Source organism: Microtus oregoni, unplaced genomic scaffold (genome assembly GCF_018167655.1).
Source record: "Microtus oregoni isolate MIOR12 unplaced genomic scaffold, Mior012 000001F_ref0000356, whole genome shotgun sequence".
In the NCBI taxonomy this organism is placed as follows: domain Eukaryota; kingdom Metazoa; phylum Chordata; class Mammalia; order Rodentia; family Cricetidae; genus Microtus; species Microtus oregoni.
In genome coordinates this window covers 2,683,975-2,702,086 of record NW_024543060.1, presented here as the reverse complement: position 1 = coordinate 2,702,086, position 18,112 = coordinate 2,683,975, and the positions used below count along the sequence as shown (strand labels likewise).

The following is an 18,112-nucleotide window of genomic DNA, read 5'->3' as shown; positions in this document are numbered from 1 at the left end:
ATGATTCATGACATCAGCTCCAGTACTCCTTTGTTTACCTTTTGTCTGGATGACCTGTGTATTGGTGAGAGTGGTGTTCTGATGTCACCCACATCACTGTGCCAAGGTCAACATGCGATTTTAGCTACAGTATTGCTCTTTTTATGAACGTGGGTGCCCTCGTGTGTGGCGCATAAACGTTAAGAATTACAGTGTCCTCTTGGTGGATTTTTCCTTTGACGAGTATGTAGTGCCCTTCCCTGTCTCTTCTGATCACTCTTGATTTGACATTTATTTGGTCAGATATTAAAACAGCTATGCCTGCCTGCTTCTTGGGATAAGTTGTTTGGGATATCTTTTTCCATTCTTTTCACCTGATGTGATGTCTGACCTTGATGATGTGGTCTGTTTCTTGATCAGCAAAAAGATGGGTCCTGTTTTTATACATACATACATATATATATATATATATATATATATATATATATATATATATAATTTTGTTTTGTTTTGTTTTTAGAGACAGTGTTTCTCTGTAGCTTTGGAGCCTGTCCTGGAACTAGCTTTTGTAGACCAGGCTGGCCTCGAACTCACAGAGATCTGCCTCTGCCTCCCAATGCTGGGATTAAAGGCGTGCGCCACCAACGCCCAGATTGTTTTATAATCTTATCTGTTAGTCTGTGTCTCTTTATTGAAATTGAGACCATTAACATTGTTATTAATAAGTAGTGTGTATTGGTTCCTGACATTTTATTTTGTGGGATTGTTTATTTCCCTGGGATTGTTTATTCCTTGTGTCCCCTTGGATGTAGTTAACCTTCTCTTTAGACTGAAACTTTCCTTCTAGTACCTTCTGAAGAGCTGCATTGGTGGACAGATACTGTACAGTTGGTTTTTATTGTGAAATGTTTTTCTTTATCTGTTGATTGTGATTCATAGCTTTGCTGGGTGTGGTAGTCTGGGTCAGCAGTTTTGCTCTCAGAGATGTAGAACATATATCCAGGCCCTTCTGACTTTCAGACTCCATTGATAAATCAGGGGTTAATTCTAATGGGCCTGCCTTCATACGTTATTGATCTTTCTCCCTTGTAGGTCTTCTAATGCTCTTTGTTCTGTAACTTCAGTGTTTTGGCTATTTTGTGCTATGGGGGATTTCTTTTCTGGTTCTGTCTAGTTGTGTGCTATGTATGCTTTTGTACCTTGATAGACACAACCTTCTTTAGATTGGGGAAAATTTCTCCTATAATTTTGTTTAAAATATTTGCTGAATAGTTGGTTGGGGTGACTCACCCTAGTAGGATTTGCTGAAGAAAGCAGAGGCAGGAGGATCATGAGTTTGAGGCCACTCTGGGCTACACATTTTAAAAAACTATTTGCTGTGCCTTTGACCTTGTCGTCGTCTTCTTCTTCTATAGGTTTTGTCTTACCATAGGGTCCCAGATTTCCTTCATGTTTTGTACCTGGAATTCTTCAGATTTAACATTTTTTATAACTGAGCTATCCACTTTGACCTTTTCTTCAAGACCTAAAATTCTCTCTTTTGTCTTTTAATCTGTTGATGAGGCTTACCAATGAGGTCTTCATTTTACATCCTGATTTTTTTCATTTCTAGTTTTATTTAAGTTTGGGTTTTCTTCAGTGATTCTACTTCTTTGTTAAATTGTTTTCATGGTCTTCGTTAAGGCTTTTATTCATATCTTCTCTAAGGTCCTTGGACACACTTGTAATCAATACTTTGAAGTCCTTATCTTGTGCTTCAGCTAATAGCTTTTCTCAGGGTCTATGACGAACGATGTGCCTGCTGCCCTTCTGGAAGAGCCATGTTGCCTTGGCTTTTCATGGATGTTTTTGCGCTGAGATCTAGGCACCTGGAGTTTGAAGTCATAATAATCATGATGTTCTTGACATAGATATCTGCTGTCTCCTCTTTTGGGTGGGTATTCTGTTCCTTGGTTGCTGTTGCCCACTCTGGATCCTATCCTAGTGTGCCTGTGGAGATCCTGATAGAGAATGTGTCTGTGGGTGACCGATTGTCACAGAGGACTGGAGATGGGATAGAAGGAAAGACTGGAAGGGGTGACAGGAAATAACTAGGGAGCCCTGGGTCTGGATCTAGGGGAAGGAGGAGAGCTGGACACATGGGCTTCTGTGGGCAGGCTGCAGCAGGACTGAGAGAATGTGTGGAGAGACCAGAACGGAGGACAGGAAGAGTAATAAAGGTTGCCGCCCTGAGTCCCAGCCTGGTGTGGCCACTGGAGTCCCTTGTGGAGAGTGGTTCTGCCGGTCAGTCAGGGGGTGTCACAAATATAGGTGGGCTAGATGGGCTGAGAGCAGCAGTGAGAAAGAACTAGGGGGACCCTCTGTCTGCCAAAGCTGAACATTTTTAGACAACCCTTGACTGGATATATGCTTTGATTCTTTAAGCCAGTCTTTGTAATCATTACCAAATGTAGATACTTATGTAGAGGTTTGGTGTTACTGGACTTCAGTCTCAGAGATTTTAACATATATTACTTAAATATAATATCTACATCTTATTTTTCACATTATTGTCTCAGACCTTTGTAACTTGCTTTAATGTAGACAGAGGGATTTAAAGGAACAATATTTTGTTCAGTGAGTTCCAAGGTCAACTATGTCCCAGGGGTCTGTGGGGGCTCCTCTCAAAATGTTCTATAACGGTGACATGGTCACTTGTTCCCTTGTTCGGGGAGCCACGGAAGCCTCACCTGGCAGACTCTTTTCTGTGTCTAGTCTCCTACAAAGAGGAGGAGCAACACAGAAACAAATTTCTTCCATGTTTCCAAGTGAAGCCATAATTAAGCAAGGTCCTTAATTTGTCCCCACACAGATGGAACAGTCCATAAACGGCTCGAGGAGACATCAGGAAGATGTGGAATCACGGGGAAACAAGTTCGAGAATCCTTGCCAGGCTGTGGCGGGGGCTTGTCTCACGCACTTGCTTACAGCCCTGGCTGGCCCTGTACCTCAGGGAGTCTTCTCTCTCCTTAAGCTACGGTCCCTAGTGAACCTGGCCAGACACTTCTCTTCAGTACCGCTAGCTGGGTGACACTTCAGTGACATTGTCACTTTCATGGCTGAGCCACTATGCTTCATTTATAAATATCTACACAGCCCCACGGGCTTGAATCTCCCTGACCTAGAGCCAGCGTGACCCGGACTGATGAGCTGTGTTCCTCCCCATGGAGTAGGGGCCTGGACACGGAAGGCAGAACCTCCTCCCATGCATAGCTTTGCTCTCAAGTCTGCCTTGTGCACGGTTAAGAGTAGGCACATGGGTGTCTCTGTGTCCTGGAGAGCATGGTTATTTTCAGGGTAGAAGGGACTGCATATGGCCTGAGATAATGGGGGGCAGGTCTAAGTCATCTCAACAGCACCTAGGATTTGGGAAATTACAGGAGCACAGAGGAAATGAGAGTTGGGATGACCTGGAAGAGGAGGGGACGCTCTGCACCTCTGCAAAGTGGGAAACGCAAGCCCTCAGTGGGCACGTGAATATACCAGATATTTGGGTACTGTTTGCCACCACATTGTTAGCAAAGGAGGGGACTGAGGCACAAGAGGCCATGCCCGCCCAGAGGCTATTGCCACAGCTCTGAGATCCTGGCTCTCAAACACATTCCAGGTGTAAGTGTCGCCAGTCAACCTGTGTTGGCAGATTTAACGCCAAGGGATGACGCCATGGGAAATGAAGCCGCTCACTACAGCATTGGTAAATAGAGATATGGATTACTAACCACGGAGCTCCAGCACAGAGGAAATCCATTCTCCACTCTCCTTGTCACGATAAATGTGCAGGGCAAAACAAAGCTGTCTGTACCATACCAATAAGTAAAGACATCTGAGGTCATGTTACTTTTCGAGGTGGGCGTCAATAGATAACCAGTTTGGCCACAGATCAATGAGTCCTCTACTGTAGACTTCCCTGAGTGCTTGGGTTATAGGTGAGAGTTGCCAGGCCCAGCCAGGTATCAGATTCTAAACAGAACACCCAGGTCCTAGGATCTCCTTTCTGCTCCAACCACATTCCTCTAGGAAAAGGCATATACATTGCTGCTGGCTGCATCCCAGAGACCTGGTGGTGTGACTTTTCCTGGCGAGGGACATCTGTGCACCACAGCCCAAAGAAACGAGTCTATTGGAATTACTCACAGGGGCATGGGAGACTCAAACAACCGCACGACCCAAAAGCCCAGCCTAGCCTGGGTGAAGACCCAGAACCTGCCCCTGCAGCTCCCTGCAAGCCTTGTTAGCAGCTCGCCTGGCAGGAGTCTTCTCCCCAGCAGGTCCTGCTGCCTTTCTGACCTTGGGGCCAGGTCTTGAGACTCTGGGAACTCACCTGACTTTCTCCTCCCTTCAGGGTGTCAACTGGGAGAAAATGGCTCCACAACCAGCTTAGGGGTTTGCCAGACTAGGACAGTGACAGCGTCCTGTCATGTGCACAGAAAGGACATTCTTGGCTCTCAGGGAGACTGTGTGTGAGCTCTGTCCTCTGGGCATGAAACGGCAGGGAAGGAAATCAGAACAGGTGTGAGTAATTACACGAGGCTCTCATACGATTGGCTCCATTAACATCGCCTCCTGGGGAAGAAGGGGTTCTGAGCTTCCCCCAGCATCCATGATCAGTCAACAATTACGGGGTGCAGGAGCACCTCTGTGGTATAGCTACCAGTAAGTTCTCACGCTCCTACATGTAATGCCACTAAACTCACCGGTTCACTGGGCATGGATGGGCTCGTTTCTCTAGTGTGAGTTACCCTCTTTATGTGGGGTGAACAGAAGGAGGTTTTCTAGGAAAGTCACATGACACTGAAGCTACCAGGTGGAGTTGAGACTCTGAGTTTCTCAATTCTTCTTTCTTTGTGGAAAAAAATACTGTCTCTCCTGTCCGGGACCCCAGCTTCTTAAACTGGAAGTTTACCATCCTGAACATGCCAACATTAACTTGTATCTACATATTCTGTATCTATGAAGGCCACTGCTGGGATCTGATGTCTGAGTTACTGTGCATGTGGCCATGTGTTGGCCTCACGTGAGGGAGGAGGCACAGACCAGTGCTGGTACCTGCCTGGCCAGGGGCCCTAGAAGGCTAAGTGGACCCCAGTAGTGATCACCTGTGGTCTCAGGAGTCCAGTAGGAAGTTTCAGATTCCTTTTTTTTTTTTTTTTTTGGTTTTTCGAGACAGGGTTTCTCTGCTTTGGTGCCCGTCCCGGAACTAGCTCTTGTAGACCAGGCTGGCCTCGAACTCCCAGAGATCCGCCTGCCTCTGCCTCCCGAGTGCTGGGATTAAAGGTGTGCGCCACCACCGCCCAGCTTATATGTGCTATTTTTAGAGAATGCTTTAAGGCCCCACTTCGTTTGTTTGATATTTTTGGCATTAAGAAGTCAAACCACAAGAAAAAAAATCCCTTCCTTTGCAGACACACACTCTTGAGCTCCCCTCCTCCTCCCAGGTGAGACCTCAGCCTTCCCTGCCAGGCTAAGAGACAGACACTCCCTCGACCCATCTGCAGGAGCCTCACTGCTCAGTGGTTGCTTTCTTCACGGTGCCTTCCTTCTTGGTAATGAAGCAGGCGATGAAGGGCTGGGACAGAAACTTGGCCTTAATGGTGCCCACCTGGCCAGGTCACCTGGGGACGAGACTTTCTCCTCTGCTTGACTGAGCCTAGAATCCCTAGGGAGGTGATTCCTTCAGCAGTTCTGGCTGAGCTTTTGGATGTGACTGAGCCTTCATCTTGATCCCTTTCTCGTTTATCTTGATGAACTTGCTGAGTTCTCTGAGCACGTGAGCTGCTCCTGGTTCCTACCTAGGTGGTGGATGACTGGGAAGCTGACCAAGTCCCGTGAGAGCAGCAACTGGCCACAACTGGCCACAACAGCAACTCAAGGGCAGCAACTGACCTTGCTTCTCTTTGGAAGCACTCACTGGTCTGGCAGATTGGAACTGGGTCTGAAGAGAACGTGCGGCCTCCTGCACAAGCCAGTCCCTTTTCTTTGGTGCCCTCTGGGTACTAGGACAATGGCACTATCTCCAAACGTCCCTCCCATACCACCCAGCCCTGGCTGCTATCTGGCCAGTACAAGAGGAGTTCACTGAAAACCTGACACGTGGGTCTGAGATAGACCAGGCCACACCCAGTGCAGGGCCAACAACAACAGGAAAACGCCAGGCGTGTGTGTGGACGAGAGGCCTAAAATGAGGCTTCTTCCCCAAGGATGCCACCAAACCACCAGGCCCTTGAAGGTTCCTCTTTTATTTGATTTTATAAGATAGGACACTGTCAGCTTGAGGGGACTCCAGAGCCCACAGACAGCTGGACAGCTGCTTCTGTACCCAGGCAGAAGACTGCATACTGCTTGGCTGCGCATGTCTCTGGAAGACAACACACGCTCTCAGTGGCAATTTAAACAAGGCCTGATTGTAAAGCTTCAAGAACCACCTGGCCTTTGAGTTATACACTTTAAACAACAAACAAAAATAAAAACAACAACAAAAACTCTATATTTCAATTGCTCTTATAACTTCAAAGTTGGAACAAAACCAGTCGGTGAGTTTCGAATCTGCTGGCATAAGTTCTTGGTGACGAAGGTAAACTGAATGGGCCCCATCCCCACAGTGGAAGAAACTCGGCTGTTTCTCCATGCATTTGGAGCCATACCCATGTGGCTCAGCTGCAGGGAACACCGAAGGAGGGAGCTCTCAGCACGAACTTGCTAGGAGGGCGTACACCAGACTAGCAGGAGGGCACGGCTGGAAACATCTGTCTACTGCCTCATTCCTTTCTGTGAGAGGAAGTCTGTGCTGCCTGCTGTGCTGGAAGAACAGGGAGACAGGCTTTTGAGTGGGTAAGGCCACCCTGCCACGCCCCTCCCTAGCTCTTCCTCACGGGGGTCCCCTATTTCTTAGTACCTATTTTCTTCTCCATAATGTGGACCTAAAGGGTTTTCACTGAGGCTCCTGACTCTGTTCATACTCAAGTTCTTGATCTTTACTTGGAAATCACCCTGTGTACAGGAAATGTACCCTATGTTAAAAAGAAACACATGGCTGCAGCCATGTGCTGAGCTCAGGTGGCCAACAATGACTTACCTATGATGGCGACTCTTCTTGAAGTCTACACAGCCAGGTGGAGAGTGAAGTGAAAACTTTCCCACCCCGCCTTGACGGGTCAGAACCCACCAGGGTGGAAACAATAAGAGTTGTTGGGTTTATGCAGCTACATTTGACAATGATGGGACCAAGGCAGAAGTCAGATGTTTGGACATTTATTCTGAGCCACAGAGGCTACTGCTCTGAGAGCCGTACACTGGCAGAGGCTACACATACATGAGAGGCTGGAGGACAGTACAGGGGAAAACAAGGAGAGAGAAACATTCACAGTGTCGAGCAACATTTGCATGGGTAGTTATCTTAATGTCACAGAGTATTCTCCCTCGGTACCACCTCATCACATCAGGAGGGCAGGCTCAAGAGTGGTGGGTCTGGCTGGTGGGATCCCGTGGCACAGAGCACAGAGTCACCATGGAGATGCCCGTTCCAGCTTCTAGGCTTGGGCTTTACAGCATGCTTAGCTGAATCCTTGCCTAATCTCCTAGTTCCAGAGTTTTCTGGGAAAAGATAGGCATAAAGTAACAAACTTAGATGTAGGCCCCAGGTGGCAGCTGTGCAAAGGGAAGAGCCCAAGGCCCTGGTTAAGATACAGCATGGGCAGGCATGATGGTGGGGGAGGTTAGTAGCTTCCCTGCTGTCAAGGTAGTAACAGTTTTTACGCTTGCCATGTGAGATTGTTTCCCTCCCCAGAACAACAATACCTTGAAAAAGCCACTTACAATGCAAGGCAAATGGCATGAATCGCAAGCACACACAGAACAAGGGCAATGGTGACGTGAGTGTTTGGTCCAGACTTCACACTGGCATATCTATGAATGAAAGGCTCCATATCCATCGAAACAATGAGATGTACACACTCAAGCTGCTTTCCCTTTAAAAATAAAAATCACCCTCTCATACACCTCAAAGAACCAAGAGAAAATAGAAATATTTAAATCAGAATTGAAACCTACCTTTTGAACCAATCTGAATTTCCTAAACACTTTGTCTCTTCAGTCAGATTCCCTCAGCCCCTAAAGGTAAACACTTTAGGTATCTTAAACGAGATAGTACTAACAAATATGTTTACCATCTTTATCTAAAACCACACCTATTAGGTCCTATTGGAACAGACCAGAAAGTTTTCAGATGCCTGAGTGAGGTGGGCTCTGCGGCTGGCTGCTGACGACAACTAGGTTGGTCAACATTCACAGAGTCAGAGTCACAAGTCTAGAAGCACTCGGGTGGAATTCATGCCTCACTCAGAGATCTGATCTCCTTTCCAACGCCTTTTGATAACAGGCTCTGGTGTGGGAAGTCCAAGGGAGGACCTCATGCCAGCAACACACACTGCTGTCCGTGGTAGCCCTGAGGCTTCTTGGTGGGAATCCGACGTGAAAATGCAGACCCAATCCCCTGAAGATTAGTGGGTAGTTCTTGGCTGTCGAGCTGAGCTACAGTTTACAGAACACACAGACACTCCCTGGTAGGGATTACAGCTTGAAAAGGTGACAAACCATTAACTTAAGTGTCACTTCAGGGAGGTGCTGAGTATCTATCTACCTTTACACCATCAAAAATGAACCCTAACATTATTTTAAAGGAAAGAAAAATAAGAGCACTTTGGAAAAATGTTTTTCTTTTACTTTAAAATATAAATCTTAGTTAATAAACTCACATATATACAAATATATATATATCTAAATATTAGGAAAAAAACGAAACCAAAGGCCCCATTAATGAATATTTCTGTGAACCAACTGTGACACATAGTTCCAAGCTATTTTTTGCTTTGAAGTTGAAATTCAAGCTTTCTAAGGATTGATGTTAAACAAAACCACAGTACACTTTAGAAACGTGATTCTGAGATGCTGAGGTGGCGTCTCCCAAGGACGGACGTCGGAAGCCCAGACTCGGTGGAGTAGCTCTTAGACAGCAGGGCGGTGGGAACTCCAGAGCCCTGACTGCGAGATTCAACTTTGTCCCCAGGGTGGTTGGTGGGGTATGACATACAGGGGTAAGCAGGACTACCTGCCTTTGGGTAAACAGGCTCCACTCGGAACCACAGGCAGACACCCAAAGTTATGTCAAATTTTCTCAAAACAGTATCCAACCTGATTCCAGAGACTTCCTGCCCCACGCAAGTGGTTACTTCTGTCTACTCGGGCTGCCATTGATAATAGCAAATGCCAGTTTCTTGAGTGTTCTTTGAGATTCTCTTTGTTTTTACCATGGCTCTATATAACAGCTCGGTGTGCCTAACCTAGGACATTCAAGATCTTAAGATTCCCTTCCAATGTTGAAATTTCACGAATAATTCAAACAATTAAATGAGAAACATATTATGTTGACTGACCTTTTATAAAAGGACACAAAATTCCAAGTACTTATTTCTTTTTTTTTTTTTTTTGGTTTTTCGAGACAGGGTTTCTCTTGTGTAGCTTTGGAGCCTGTCCTGGAACTAGCTCTTGTAGACCAGGCTGGTCTCGAACTCACAGAGATCCGCCTGCCTCTGCCTCCCAAGTGCTGGGCCAAGAACTTATTTCTAAAATCACTTTTTGCTAAGGGAGAGACAGACTTGTGATTCTTTTGTTCAGAAGAGACACAAGCCAAGCACCGTGCCAGTGTTTATGTCTGACAGACAAAGTCTTCTTTTTCAGAGAATGCTTGGAAACCTATCAGAGGCAGCACACACTTCTCTGCGTCAAGAACACCAGGCAGACACAAGCATCCCGCACTGCACTGCTCTGTGCATATGTAGCTGTTCTGATGCACTCCTTTCGATGGATTCAGTAGTCACATGGGTAACAGGAAAGGGCAGAGCTGTGGAGACCCTGGTTATCTGTGGTGACAACCATGATTTTCATCACTGTGAACTTCAACCTCTGGGGACTCTTCAGGATGTGCTGTAGCTGGGAGGTGACTAGAGAGCTATGTAGGGCCATCCAAGAGTATAAAGGGTTCTAATAAAGACAATTCGTTTCCTAGGAGTCTGAATTCATCCATACATGAGCGGAAATCCACACAGGCTTGCTGGGTGCCCGAGCTTCCGCTTTCCTAATACTGTATTTCCTTCCCCACATGCAGTCATGCTTCCGTTCAGAGACTTCCATGACTGATTTCCAACAGACAGTTCTCTACAACTTGCGGAGAGGCCGGAGATTCTAGCATCAACCATATCATCGATATTTGAGTATTTTAGCTCTGAGTCCCTCTTCAAGGCTCTGTAATGGAGCGGTCACACAGAGAACACACCTAGGTGGCATTTCATGGAATGGGCTGTTAAACCACAGTGGGGACGACTTCCTGGAGTGTGTGCAGAGTTCCGCTCGCACATCACAGTTGCCAGGGGCGTGGCTGTGGGAGGAGTACACCAGCCCTGCTTCCCAGTGCCAGGCAGCAGAAGGGACTCCAGGACGCTGTGTCCTAGGAAGCACTCTGGGCTGTTAGAGTATGGCTACTGCAGCTTCCTCCAGAAAGAGAAGCAACGATGACAGGAAGGAAACGGCTTTTCTAGGAACAGAACCAAAATAAAAGGGGAGGGCTGTAATTTCATTTCCGTACTTCCTGCCAGGAAATACCTGTCAAGTCAGGAGTGAAGAAGACACAGCGGAGTTGTGACATGGAAAGGCAGGGCAAGCAATCAGCCTGTTTACCCATGAGACTCTGACCTGGCAGCCCCACTGATATTCCTGATGGGGGAGCATGTGTGAGGTGACTGGACAGGCCTTTTTCCAGGCACGAGCTTGCTACTACTTTTAATGTACCTTGATATTCCAAAGTGAGTCCTTTGGACTGCACCTTATCAAGATGGACTGATTTCCCTAGGAGAACCCCGCTCGTTTCTCTGTGCCTCTCTGCTTCTGTTTAGATCACAGCTGGCTTCACAGAAGAGTGTACATTCCCATAAAGATGCTTAAGTACCTGATTTAAAAGGGAGCTAAATATGAACGGCTGAAGAGATTGGGGCGCTAATCTGTAAGCTATAAATGTTCACATTTAGAGACAACACCACGTAGAAAGACGCACCTTCAAGACACTTCTGGAGCTTGGACGTTTTTGCTTGTCTTTCATATTATGAGTAAAGGAAAGCTATAAAAACAAAATCAAAAAACCAAAATTCCCAAAATCCAAAATGCAAAAGGTTCAAGCAGCCCTCACTGAATTCGGAAAGACACAGGCACTGCTGGGTGAGGCTGAGTCACATGACCGCTGTCCGGGCTGATGGTGGGGACAGCAGTTTCTGAAAGCATTTCCTAGTGTGGACGAAAGAGACAGCAGAAGCGGAGTCACAGGCACTGCCTACAGCACAATTGCTCCCCACAGGTGACTCAAGAGGCCAGCTGTGGACACGCACGGTTTTCCAACTCTTATCTGGCCACGAAAGCAGAACACCGGAACAAACTGTAATCACACACCCTGGCGAGAGGCGAGTGCGGCCAGAGGAAGACTCAAGGGAAGAGAAAGGCTCCGTCTGGTACATGCTGAGGTGAAGAAAATGTGGACACTGTTTTATACGACATAACATTTTCCACAGATATTTCTCTCTCTCTCTTCTCCCCCCGCCCCCCGACACAGAAAGCAATGAGTTTAATGGAAGGCTAGAACACGGAAGCTTTAACACCCCACACAGATTTTCCAGTGCACTCAACACAACGCAGCACAGCCAGGCTGAATAAACCATTTGATAAAAAAATATCTTCTTTTACAGGTAAGGACAGCTGAAGAGTCCCGAGAGCACTCTTCCACTAGTTCACCCCACAGTCCAGGGAGAACACAGATTCACTCGGAGCCTTCGGTCTCTCTTCCTGCTCATATGCATTCTGTGCTTCTCCCGTGATGATTTCAGGCTCAAACAAGTGTTTCTTTAGTGAAAACCATCTTCTAGTCCCTGGGCGAGATATCATGACACTACTGGGGTCATATCCCACAACTGCAAAAAAGCAAATGAAATGCCAAGGATGAGTTAAGCTGAAACTGTACTGAGCATGAGCAATGCTTAGACTGGCCTCAGTTCAAAGTGGGGCTTTGCTTTCTTTCCCAGCTATCAAGCCAGCATATTTAACACTAGCCTGACTTCTACATAAGGGCAGCTACATGTTGTTCCAGCTAAGGAGCAGAAAGGCACACCAGATCCACCGAAGGGGAGAGGGGCCAACATACCCTGGACATGCTTTTCCACAGATCCCCTAGATAACCTTCCAAACAATTCTCTAAGACATCAAAAAGGAAGGGTCCAGGCCTCAGGGTTTGGCTGAACCTTTCTTGATGTCATTTCTAACAACTTTGTCCTGTTTCTGCCCCCAAAACAGGACAGGATGCCAGAGTCGGCCCCTCTGTCTGGGGCCTCTGCTGTAGCCGTGAACCCATGTGGCTTCGGAGGCTTGGATAAACACGCCTGGAGTATTCATCTCAGCAGGAAAAGCTCCCGTGTGACTTGGTGACTGATTCAGCCCTGCCTTCCAAGCCCCACTCAGTTCAAGCCACCTGCTTCAGAGAGCTTCTCCAGCAGCCCCTCCCTCTGTGGATCCTAGGTACTGTTGTTCATGTTACTCCTGTGACTTCTCATAGGCAACTTCCTGTCTGGTGTGTGCTTATGTGTGTGAAAGTCACAGGACAGCCTCCATCACCGCTCCTCAGGAGCCATCCACCTTGTCTTCTGAGACAGCCTTGCGTACTGAGACCCATGGCTCGTTGCCTAAGCTACGCTGCTTGCTATCCTCTGGGGTACACCTAACCCCACCTCCCCAGCTCTATGACTAAAAGCATTTGTCGTCATGCCCACATTTCAATGCTCAGGTCCTTGCAGGCACTTAACAACTGAACATCTCCATAGGTTCCTAGTATTACTGGTTTTTAAAAACCATATCCTAAACAGATTATCCCGCAAACCAGAGCGATGAGAGCAGTGTGCCCTCAACAGCACTCATGGGTAACCTCTCGGGCAGTCCCGCAGATCCTCCAGTCTGTATACAGAGCCCACAACAGGAAGCTTAACAAGATGGCACCTTACCTTAATCACTTTGTCAGTCCCAGCAGTCAGCAGCCATCCCCTGGTGGCATCAAAATGCACATGCACAATGTTGTGCTTGCTGTCATGGAAGGTGGCTGTGGGTGCGCGTCTGGAAGGGGCAAGACCAGAGTAAAAGGTAGGCACATGACTGACAGGCATCCGGGATGACGTAGCCTAATGGCTAACACTGCTTCACTGTTAGAAACACTTCTTTTCTCTCCTTGGTGATCTGCTCCTCGATTTTATTACTCATTTAGTGTGTGTGTGGAAGCGCACAGTAGAGCTCAGAGGACAACTCTCTGGAGTTGTTCTCTCCCGTCAGGATCCAGAGACTGAACTCAGGTGGTCAGGCCTAGGCATGAGCGGCTCTATTTACCACCGCTGTTCACAGAACCGTCTCATTGGCCCTGTTACATGACTTTACAAGGATAGCAAAGTAAATGATTCTTCTGGTCTCCAGAAGAGAAAAGATGAAAGCTCCCAAAGTCCTTCAGGAAAGCGTTCTACTGTGATAGAATCCAGGAAAATCTCTACTTGTGCTTTGGAGAAGTCTTTCAAAGACCACAGTGCCTCTGGCAAGCCTGTGCTTAGGAGGAAGGGGTATGCTCTAGCTTGGCCTACTTATTTTAAAGTATTTTTATTTATTGTTAATATGCCCAAGACACCACTGTCTATCTAACTGAAGACCATCTATATTTTCTTCCTTTTCCTACCGCTGTCAAAGCAAATAAAAGTTTTAAAAATGGAATTCTAAAGCTTCACTAAGTGAAACCTATGTATGAATGTGTGTGTTTGTGTACATGACCAAACACCATATTTTAACATACACACATCATTGCTTGCTCTGTGTTCCTGGACCTATGGTTTTGCTGCCGATTTTAGTGAGAAGGCCATTGGCTGCCTCGGCACTCTACAGGCAGGTCTGGAGTGCTTGCCAGAGACAAGGCAAAAGAGTCAGAGGTGGAGCTGGGCAGGCCACGCAGACCCCCCTCATCGTGGTTCAGGGTCTCTACACTGCTGTGAGTGCCCAGAAGATGACTGTCTCTTGGCTATGGTTGAAACTACTGGAAAGACTTTCAGTAGTAAAATCATCACTGTAAATGAGTTCTGCTTAACTTAAAATTCCTTAGACTCAGATCTGTCTTGATAGAATGAAAGCTGAACTTGACCATCTCTACGGCGTCCTGCAGTCTTCTTCACTAACTAGAACTCTCGTAAATCTCATCATGTGCTTGAGTGGGCAAATAATCAGTGCTCACGAACAACTACTTTGGCAAGGACATCTCCATGTGTATTTGATAGGGTGATGTGATCTGGCTGTACCACAAAGGCTGGGAGGCTGGAGGCTGGTTATCCTGCACTCACTTGGGGCAAACTTGGTTCTGTGCATTCTCTTAGTGTCTAGGGTAGTTTTGAATTCTCAGAGGTGCTCCTTCCAGACCAGCTAAGATCTCAGGGTACCAGGCAGAATGCACCAGCTGAGTAGTAGGCACCTGGAACTAGTTCCATCCTGGAAAAATAGGCTTAGCTCTTCCCAGAACCCAACAATTGCTGGAGCCTTTGACTGATCCAGCATCTGCGAAGATGCCTGCCTGGGCACCTATGCAAGCCCTCGTCTTAGCTCCCCTGGGAGAGTCTCGGTGGGCGAGCAGACAGCTTTACTGGAGAGCATCTGCTATAGACACATGCCCCGAGATTTCTGAGAGCCCAGTGGGGAGTTCTTTGAGTTTGTCCCCCTTCACCTGTCTCTCTCATGGTCACAGAAACCTCTTGGTCACACAGGGCCTTTACTGCATGTTCTGGTCTGGACTACACCCCCAGCGAGTGAGGCGTAGACTAGCTCTGGAGTGGGACTCTCAGGCTGGGCTTTGTCCATAACCAGGAAGGGGCAGGGCGTGGGACTTACTCTTCGCTCAGGCTGGGCTTTGTCCATAACCAGGAAGGGGCAGGGCGTGGGACTTACTCTTCGTCTGTGATGGCTTCATGGCAGCTGTCGCAGACCCGGACTTCAAACTCAAAGCCCATGAGTGGGATGGAAGAGCGCTTGGAGCTGCACTTGCCGCACACGGCCTTCCCGCATTTCCGGCAGTGGTGCTGGGGGAAAGGGAAACAGGCTGCCATGGTCTGGCCTGGAACACTCACACACCCACTGCTCTCGGGCAGATACCAGGTTAGTGTCCCAGAGCTGTCCATGGTAGCACAGTCTTACAATCCCAGCACCAGGGAGAGGCTGATGCCAAGTAGCTGAGTATTTAAAGTCAGACTGGGACTTATTTGTGTCTTAGGAAGAACAGCTTAATTTATGGCTGATGAAGGAAAACCAGAATACTTAACATGATTTGACTGTACTATAAAGTGCTAAAAGGATTAAAAGACCAGTTATCCCTCAGTAACTTACTGAATACATGATATACATGATACCACACCATACCACACTACATACTGTGCACGTAAGTACACACACACACACACACACACCGCAGCATACAACAATACAACAGTGTCCTGAAACCCACCAAGGGCACCCCGGGTTTCTACACCTTTTAATTTTGGTCTCAGTTCAGAGTGAGGACTTCTGGGCAGCGTGCCTCCCCTCTTCTGTTTCCTGTTCTCCACACTCTTCGCCTACCACTGCTGTGAGCACCCAGCAGCCAGATCTTAAAGCTGACTGAACTGAGGAAGAGCTGCCTTGAGAGATTACAAATCTGATGACTTCTGATCTAGCCCAGTGTCTTAGACTCCAGCAGTGCCCAGCCCAGGGAACCTAACATTTGATTTCCATGGGGGAAGACCAAACCATAGAAGAAGAATTTGAAAATGCTGTGTTATAAACAGATCGAAACAACTAAACCAAGTCAGGAGGAGGGAACATGAATAATTAAGAAGCAAACATCCTCATCTAATTTCATGATTTGGAGCCAACACGAGCTAATGGGACACCTCTAATATTAAGGTATGCCTCAAGAGATGCCCCCAGAGTTTTAAAACTGTACCCTCAGGCACTCAGAACAAGCCACTAGGAAACCCAATCTATGAGGGCGGGGCTGCCGAAGACACTTGGGTATCACAGGTATAAAATCACTTAGTCAGCTACAGCTCCTACCCAGGGGGCTACTACTCTATGACCGTACGGCAGAGTCCCTCCCGGATAATCACACTCTAGCAGAGCACACCCACCTGTCTTAGGCCAATTTTCTTACTGTCCCACATTTGCTTGAAGTTCCAGAAGAAAGGCTGGTCACACTTCTGGCAGGAATCACTGTCCAACCACTCAGGGGTCTTGCCAAATAAAACAAGAGCAGCCACAGTGAGAGACAGTTTAACAAAGGAACCATGGGCACTGGCTAGATTTCCAGAATCACAACATTTTTATCAGAAACAGCAGATTCCTCAGTCAAAAGTAGTTACAGAAGTTTTGCTAATTGCCAGGCCCCGAGGATGAGATAAAAAGAACCTAAAGTCATAGACACTGTTATCCATTAGGGAAGATGTCAGGAAATACTATTAGCAATCAAGATGTCTGAGGGTTTGAAAGCCTAAGGGAAGCAGTGTTGTGGAAGGGTAACAGCGGCTCTGGCAGGCTAGGGGTTGGTGAGGTAGACCACAGGCTCTGACTCAGGCTGGGAGTCTTTGTAGAAGGCGCGTGAGCTGAGACCTGAAGCAGGAAGGGAGGAGAAGAGGCAGAGGCAGACCAGAGGGGAGGTGGAGCTGGGGGGAGTGGCGGGGCCATACTCTGCAGGCTCCTGGCCATCACACTGAGAACTTAAGTCCTGTTCTCTAATGACACACTATGATGTCTAATTACACATATGTCACGGCACCGTAATTAGTCTAATAAATTGTCAGATAGGTTTTAAAAGTATGTTCTGCTTGAAGGCATTCTTTAGCAGATCTTGCATGTGTGTGCTGTCTACATCTTACACGTGTCCATGTGCATACATGCTGAGAACGTGTGTAAGTGTGGGTGTCGTATTGGGGATTGCATGTTAAGTAAGAACTCTATCACTGAGCTACAGCAGGTTGGGAAGAGCTCAAAATGGTTCTGGGACAGAGGGTGGAGACAGAACTAGACTTGTAGTACAGCACTGTTTGTGCAAACACCACATATTTTGATACACACACCCATACATTTCGCACAGACACTAATTCACTCCAATATACACACACGCATCTCACAAATACACACTCACATGCACATACATATATACTACCCTCCCTCCACCCCCACACTCACACATACACATCACATACATTCCACACACACACATACACACACACAACAAACATCTACACTCTCACCACACATTCCACACACACACACACACACACACACACACACACACACACACACACACATATGGGCGTAAAATGCACCACAGTGGGTGCCTATGATGAAGGCATTCAGAGAAGAAATCAGTACATTTATTAGGATTCCATTTTTGTCAAAAGAGTTTCTGTAAATGTAGAGAAAAACAGAAGGACGGAGGTTTGCCAACACGGAATCTTCGTTAAGTCACAGATTTTGTAAATATGGTATTTCTTGATGAAAGTATCATGATTAACAGATCTGTTTTCTAGCTGTTAATGAGTATTTTCTACCTTTCCTAAAAGTATTTTCTACCTTTTCTAAAAGAGTATGTACTATATCTAATAATACGTAAGCAACTGAACCCATCAGGTGTATAGACAAACTCATTTTAGCATCTGAGATGCCGTGCTAACCTGCATCCAGACAAGCAGGTTCCCCTCGCCTGCCCCAAACTGTCTTCCGTCTCTGATGTCTGGCTGCTGCTAACTTCCCATCAGCACTGACACACACAGCTGCCTCTCACACCCAGCCCACTCTTACTCCTGGTGTTTCTTAGCCTGTAAAGCCTATGACTCTCCTAGTGCAGGCCCACTGAGCCAGTCCTAACGTCCCTTTTGTACCCAGCACTGACATTCTGTCTTCCCAGTGCTGACTGTAATTTCATTACTTATACCATTTACTAGTACTCTGGACTTTCTAA

General features: G+C 47.0%; 1 protein-coding gene across 3 annotated transcripts in view; it reads right to left on the bottom strand.

The window, feature by feature from the left end:
* Positions 1-7,252: 7,252 nt before the first annotated feature.
* Wdfy2 (WD repeat and FYVE domain containing 2) overlaps positions 7,253-18,112 on the bottom strand; it is a 136,255-nt gene continuing 125,395 nt past the window's right edge. The window contains exons 9-13 of one of the 3 annotated variants that reach the window (XR_005975883.1): positions 16,281-16,382; positions 15,067-15,197; positions 13,104-13,212; positions 8,065-12,023; positions 7,253-7,982 (exon numbers count right to left, since the gene is read on the bottom strand). Coding sequence is in view for 1 of the 3 variants with exons in the window: in XM_041668136.1 (XP_041524070.1) it covers positions 11,994-12,023; positions 13,104-13,212; positions 15,067-15,197; positions 16,281-16,382 (372 nt within the window). In the remaining 2 variants the exon portion in view is untranslated. Of the gene's footprint in view, positions 12,024-13,103; positions 13,213-15,066; positions 15,198-16,280; positions 16,383-18,112 lie in introns of all 3 variants that reach the window. The other 2 variants (XR_005975882.1, XM_041668136.1) reach the window with 2 other exon arrangements.